General features: G+C 41.7%; 1 protein-coding gene across 1 annotated transcript; it reads right to left on the bottom strand.

Annotated features, from left to right (window-relative positions):
* Positions 1-5,620: 5,620 nt before the first annotated feature.
* LOC149253619 (uncharacterized) lies at positions 5,621-6,922 on the bottom strand. Its single transcript, XM_089454548.1, has one exon. It carries the CDS (start codon positions 6,920-6,922, stop codon positions 5,621-5,623), a length of 1,302 nt encoding a protein of 433 aa, XP_089310674.1.
* Between the last annotated feature and the right edge of the window lie 387 nt (positions 6,923-7,309).

Here is a 7,309-nt window from a genome sequence, read left to right as displayed (position 1 = left end):
TAGTGATCTCTAGATTCATCTTCGTGAAAATATCCATTTTAGCGACTTTGATTCAGCTATAAACCTCTGAAAATCACACCAAAGCATCTGCTAGAGCCTAGATGGGGTTATTATTGGTGAGTCTAGTTTTCTTCGGCGTAGAATCCAACACCAATGAGTCAACTGAAAAATCAAGAAAAAGAGGAATTCACTTCCTAGGACCGTAATGTAATGTAAGCCATTCGATATGACCACCTGCCAAAATTCTGGTGGCCACCTTGACAGACATTTAATTCAAGTAAATGATGTGCACAGGTCCGTCGAATGCCGATTGTCGGATGTCAGATTGTTTTACTGCAATTAATCGGATTAAATATTTCCGTCACGAAATAGAAAACACAAAAATATCTGTCCAATGACGGAACACCGAGTTTCCTTCCGAAAGGAGCAGAAACCCTAGTTCAGTGTTCTTGCTGTAGAGGGATCGATCTGCTGGCCAGACTTGACCCACATCGTCGCAAGGAATGCATCAAATGCTGAAAAATTTCCTTAAAAAGTGCGTTGTGCAAGAATATGTTGCCCCGTGGGATCCTCTCTCATAATAACTCATGGCTTGGTGTTTGGTTTCGGCCTGGGAACCCGCTTTGGTGCTTGGACTATGCAACGTCCTCAGGAGTAAAGTATGGAAGATATTGTGACGACTGCACTTGAGCTACGATGGAAAATTCAGGGAAACATAGTGACATGTATTAAGGCCTACGCAACTCAGATTTTACTCCATTGTTGGTCGAATATATTATCTGATTTTATTCTGACGCCCAGCGTCACTCTCCAAAATTTAGAACAATGTTGGAATAGATGGTAGTATATGGCAAGAAACCTTACTTCCCAAGTCGTGACAAACCCACCACATGGAATGCTCCCGGCAACATCGATGCATGCGTCAAATGCATAGAATGATTCATTCCAAGAATTATTTATTATTATTGCTACAAAGGATTTGGGTAAAATGAGATGAGAGAATGACCACTAGGGCGTCCATTTTAATAAAACCTTTTGAACATTCACAAAATTATGAATATTTATCAAACTTTGCCATGAATGCAAAATACAAATAAATAAATAAATAAAAAATTCCGAACAAAATGATCGCAGAACCAAATTATCCTTCAGAACCGCAACATATAAATTTATGATAAACGAACTTTATCTGATACCTATCATAAAAATACACACCACTCAGTTTGTGGTAGAGTCTGCCCTGCAAACAATTGTAACAGCCCTGCAAACAATTGTTAGAGATGGCTAATGAATTAATGAAAATTAATCAGAATTGTGGAATCTAGAAACCCGATTCAAGGTTCAGTGGTTGTGGAAATTACTCATATGAAAGTAAGCATCCTGTAACTCTTGAAAAACAAGTCCAGTTAAATATCCCGACAAAATAAAAAAAATTAGATTCCCATAGGCCCTAAGGGTTGAAACTTGCTCTGATACCATATGTAACAGCCCAAAATAAATATCTACTTAATTTTTCTAGTTAACATTAAATTTAAATCAACGTGGCACTTACCTAGCCAAATAAACATGTAATTAATAAACTAAATTCAACTAAGAATAGTGCTTACCTGTGGTAGAAGTAGGCTTACCGCAACAAGGTTTTGGGGATGACTCTCCACCCAACCGTAGGCTCAATTGTGCAAGGATTTGCTACAATTGGCCAACCCCGAGCCCTCAATCAACATAATATTTCCAATGACTCCTATGTCTTAGAACACCATTCTCCCAAGAGAATGAAATATAGAATCTCGGAAAGATGGAATGCAGGAATGCCTGTCATCTTCCTCACCATCTATTAAATAGAACAAACATTGGATGGGAACCACATGCACACACTCCATGTGTCTACATGCGACTTTGATTTTTATCTTTCTTGTTTTATTTCTTTACTTTTCTTTTGATTTTTAGTTTTCTTGTTTTATTTTCTTTTTTTTCATAGCTTTACTGATTTTTTTATTGTTTTCTTTGTTTTATTTCTTTTTATTCTTATTTAGAGCGTTAGTATAGTTTTTTTGGACAATAATGGTTATATTGAAATGGGCGGTAAACTAGCTACCGCATGCTTTACAAAACTGAAGAGACCATTACAGAGAATAGGGGAATATAAGAATTTGCAAATAGAATCTGATAGAGATGCTGGTCAAGTCGAAAATTTGATCTGAAGAAATGAGCTGCTTCGACATATTGATGGATTTAGTTGAAACGACGTCTCATGTAAAGTCCTCAAGCGTATCATGAACTTTCGCTTCAGGTGGGTTGCCTGCAAATCTTTGAAGAACCTTTCCAGCAGTCGTCCTTGGCGCAGAACTGAATGACCGAAGAATGGAGGGGTGGCTCCAACAACTGGAATTGTCAACGCAGAGGTTGGGAGGAGTCACCAATGCTGTATCCTAGGGAAGACCGATTCTGTGATTTCAGTTCCACTCCGCCAGAAGAGAGAGACAAAGGTAAAGCAAGACTGAGCCTGAAAATGCCCTTTAGGAGTCGATAAATTCGCTAGGGAAACAGAGACCCTCAATTAACAGGAAACAAGCTCGGAATCAGGATTCAGAATTGGGGTGACGGATTACAAATTTGATTGAACAGAGAGCCCTTATTTCCAATCGAAAGGGAGGATCAAGCTAGCATTTAAGGGATTGAGCAAGAAGATTCGAATGAATTTATTACCAGGGATCTTTGAGAGCAGAGGACACCAAGGTTGGCCTCATTATCGGCTAGGGAATTGAGGTTCCTTAAGATATGATAGAAGGAAATTTTGTTGAATTTGGGGAGCAGAAGCCTAATTTTCTTAATGATGGAGGCTAACTGAACCTGGTGGGAGCTCTTAGGGCGAAGCATGGCCTGGATGATGAGTCTTGAGTCTCCGAAGACTGAGAGAGAAAGGATATTTCTTTTGATCGCCTGATTCAACCCTTGCCACAATGCCAGAGCCTCCGCTCTGTTGTTAGTTTCAGTTCCTAGACCCCAATGGAATCTCAGTTCCGGAAAGCCTCCAGGGCTCAATAGAACTCCTCCACTGCCAGCAACCCCAGGGTTCCCTTTAGAAGCCCCATTGAAGAATAAACAGTGCTCTTCTAAGGCCGATCTCCACTTGATAAACTCTTGTTCTTCCAGCCTAATCTCCCAACTGGAATGAGCGGGGATAGATTGAGGGGGCCTTTCCTTTAGCTTTGGAGCTAATTCTTTGAACCATTTCTCTTCTTCTGTGAGCAGTCTTGTTTCGTTCCTTGATGTAGTGTTGGCTTCCAGAGCCTCTCCCAACAAAGCTTTTATTTTAGAGATAACTCTTATTGTAGTGCAACTCTCTTCTCGAAAAATTCTGTTGTTTCTTTCCAACCATAATTTCCAACAAATAAACTTGGGGATCCACATCCAGCTGATTTTGAGAAGACTTTTATTTTTAAGACAGAAGGGAGATAAGTTGGCCCAAGTTCTGAACAAGGCAGGAATGTTGTCTAGGAGAGCAAGGATGGTGGGCTCTAACAGGAGCACCCCCCTCCAAACTTCTTGAGCAAAGGGGCAAAGCAGCAGCAAGTGATTGGTAGTTTCTTCATCAGCTCTACAGAGGGGACATCTGGAAGGTCCTTCCATCCCTCTTCTTCTCAAATTCTCTCTGGTGAGGATGCTTTGATGTGCCATGGTCCAACAGAAGAAGTCTATTTTTGGAAGAGCTGGAAAGTCCCATATAAATTTCCATTGGGCCGGGTTTGGAGGAACATGAGGAGCAGCCATAATTCTTTTATAACCTTCAGCAACAGTATATTGGCCAGACATGGACCCCCAGCCTCTTTTGTCTTTAGCAGTGGCTTTTGAAGGAGATTTTCCTTGGAGCATATCTAGAAGTAAAGAGGCTTCCCCTTGCAGCATTATGGGGACCTCCCCCAGATTCCACCCATCCCAGGTTCTGTCAGGAGCTTCTTTCCAGTTTGAAATGTCCCACAGTGTGTGCAGATTATGATACTGAAGCCAATCTTTGATGTGTGCAAGGCCATCCACATTCTTCATTGGCTGGTCTCCCAAGATCGAATCATCCCAGATACTGATTTTCCTTCCATTTCCAGGGATCCAATATAGGTGTTGGCTGAATTGCTCCCTTGCAGCATTGCAAAGATTGAATATTGGTGAACCTTTTAGAATTCTTGGGGGCTTATCCAGGCATCTCAAACGCTGCCCATGGAAGTATTTCTTCCAAATGACTCTTTTGCTCCAACTAATATTTCCAGAGACTAAATTCCATAGGATCTTGGATCCCAGAGCAATATTTTGAGCAGCCAAATTGCGCAGCTGGAGGCCTCCTTCCTGAAATGGACTCTTGAGGATTTCCCAGCTCACTAAATGGATTCTTCTCTCATTGTTATTCCCACCTTCCCACAGAAATCTTCTCAACAGGCTATCTAATTTACTAAGAAAGGTTTTTGGGGCAAGGAGCATTGAGTTTTGGAACAGAGGCATGCTTATTAAGACCGATTTCATGAGGATGACTTTCCCTGCATTGTTCAACCAAGAGGCACCCCAGACTTGGATTCTATTCTTTATTTTGTCTAGTAGCGGCAGCCAATGAGCAACTTTAGGTTTATTTTTGAAGATTGGTATCCCGAGATATTTAAATGACTCCCAATTTCGGATTCCTTCCATTTCTAAAAGTCTTGCTATGTCAGACAGTTCTTCAGCCGAGCAATTCCAGCCATAGATGGAGCATTTTCTATAATTGATTTTGCTGCCCGAGATCAGCCTGTAAATGTCCAGTTCCCTCTTGAAATGTCTGGCAGAAATCAAGCTGACTCCTCCAAGCAGCAGAGTGTCGTCAGCAAATTGGGCACGATTAATGTCTTTCACCTTGTGAGTAGTTCTGAGTCCGGGCAATGTTTGAATTTGTTGATTATGATCTAGCTGGAAACTTAACACCGAGGCTTGGATAGCATATAGGAGTGAAGACAATGGGCATCCCTGTCTCAGGCCCCTAGAAGCTTGGAAAAAATCAGTGGAACGGCCATTAACCAAGGGTGCAATCCACGGCGAGGCAATACAGGCTTTCACCCAGTTGATGAAGATTGTTGAAAAGCCTAGCTTCTTCATCACAGCAAACAGAAATTCATGTCTCACCCTGTCAAATGCATTAGCCAAGTCGAGTTTAATCACCATGCCTTTCTCCTTTCTTTGGCAACTAGAGTGGACTGCTTCTTGGACCAGCACAATATTATCCAAAATCTTTCTGCCTTTTATGAAGCTACCTTGATTTTCAGGGATGATGTCTGGTAAGATGTTTTTCAGCCTGTTGGCTATAATTTTGGAGACCAACTTATAGCTGGTATTGCACAATGATATTGGTCTAAATCTACTAAAGTCAGTTGCGCCTTTCTCTTTTGGGATCAGAGCTAGGAAGGCTGAGTTGATGCCACCACCTATCTTTACACAATTCTGGGATTTTCTGACCATCCTCAGTAGATCTTTTATTATTATTGACCAGCAGGTCAAAAAGAACCTGACAGGGAACCCATTTGACCCTGGGGCTTTATCAAGCTCCATGTTGTTCAATGCCTCCTCAAGCTCTTCCACACTAATCGGGGCTATCAGCATATCGTTATCCGATTCCTTGACAATTGGGAATTAAATTGATCGGATATGAATGGGGATCAATATCTGGTTCTTCACGAGCCGAATACAGGTCTTGGAAGAAGGAGTATGCAGCTCTCTTGATGCCTTCGAAATCTTTGATCACAGTATTTTGATGCTGAATCTCTGAGACTGATTTGAAGTTCTTTCGGACTTCCGCTTGCTTATGAAAAAAGCTGGTGTTCTTATCGCCGGATTTCAGCCAGAGCATCCTAGACTTCTGTCGCCAAAACTCTTCCTCCTCCCTGCTTGATCTATGAACCTCTTTTTGGAGCTCGACTTCTTTTAGAAGCATACTTTGAGATACATGATTTTGCTCCATTTCTAGTTGATGGGCAGCAAGCTTATTTGTATTTTCTTTTCTTTTGGAAGTGGGGGATTGCAGTCTTTTAGCCCAGTCTTTTAGATTTCTTTTTAGTATCCTGATTTTCTCTTCCCACACAAAGAAAGGAGAACCTTGGACGGGCCTATTCCAAGATTCGGAGACCACATCTTGAAAACCTTCTTGCTGGATCCACAAAGGGCTGAACCGAAAAGGGATGGGGCCAAGATTGCAGTCAAGGGAAAGCTCGAGAAGAATTGGCTTATGGTCAGAGGTGAGATTTGGGAGAATTTTGGAGGATGCCATAAGACCGCTGGTTAGGAAGGAGGAATGGACAAGAAATATGTCCAGACGGGCAGCAATATGATTGGGGCCTGTTCTTTTATTGGACCAAGTGAATTTTCCTGAAGAAGGTTTAATATCCTCCAGGTCCCAGCCCAACATGATGTCTTCCACCCATTCTCTGGCAGGATCCCTGACAATGGAACCTCCCTTTTTCTCATCGATATCAAGGGTGACATTAAGGTCACCTGGAATTATGATATTCTCGGGGTTTTGCTCTAAAAGAAATGAATGAAGCAAATTCCAACAGATTTTTTTCTCACTTGGCAAAACAGGAGCATAAACATTAAACATACTTACTTGCTGACCAGAATCCTTATGGAGTAGCTGAGTGAGGAGCCAGTGGGGATTGTTTTTTTCTTGAATAAAGTCATATATGTTGCTGTTCCAGAAGGTGGCAATTCCACCAGAAGCACCTCTTGCGCTGACCGCTTTGCCATGACCTTTGGTCCAAAAAACTTTACTAGATTTGAGGAGGGAAAGATCCTCCATCTTTGTCTCCTGGATGAGGAGGATATCAGGTGAGTATATTTTCACTAAATCCTTCATGGCTTCCTCTTTCAACCTGCTGCCTAAACCTCTGCAGTTCCAGGAGACGTATTTCATTATTTACTTTTGAGAGGAGAGGAGGCTCCCACTGGAGCCTTGATGCTTTTGCGTCCAGATCTGGTATTCATCATTGGTTTGAGAGTTTTTTGGGATCCCTAGAGGACATCTTTGTAAGTTTCTTCCTCTCTCTCTTTCTTCTTGGATTTCTGACCTCTAGTCATCTTGATTGGAGTGGCCAGCGAATTGTCAGATTTAGAATATCTTTCTTCTGAGTCGCCTTCAGAGTATGAGGCTAGACTAATGTGTTCTTCATTGCCTTCATTTCCTCTCTGACACTCCTCGGGAGTGGGAGCTGTGGGTTCTACTTCATTTGTTTTTCCTTGTTTCTCCATATTTCTGGTTTCTTCTTGGTTCTCCTTATTATCCATCCTTTATGCAGATGGA

The sequence above is a fragment of the Pinus tabuliformis genome, chromosome 7 (genome assembly GCF_031772625.1).
Source record: "Pinus tabuliformis cultivar Carrire ecotype Pingquan chromosome 7, CPIR1, whole genome shotgun sequence".
Taxonomy (NCBI): Eukaryota; Viridiplantae; Streptophyta; class Pinopsida; order Pinales; family Pinaceae; genus Pinus; species Pinus tabuliformis.
This window is presented reverse-complemented; position numbering and strand designations above follow the sequence as displayed.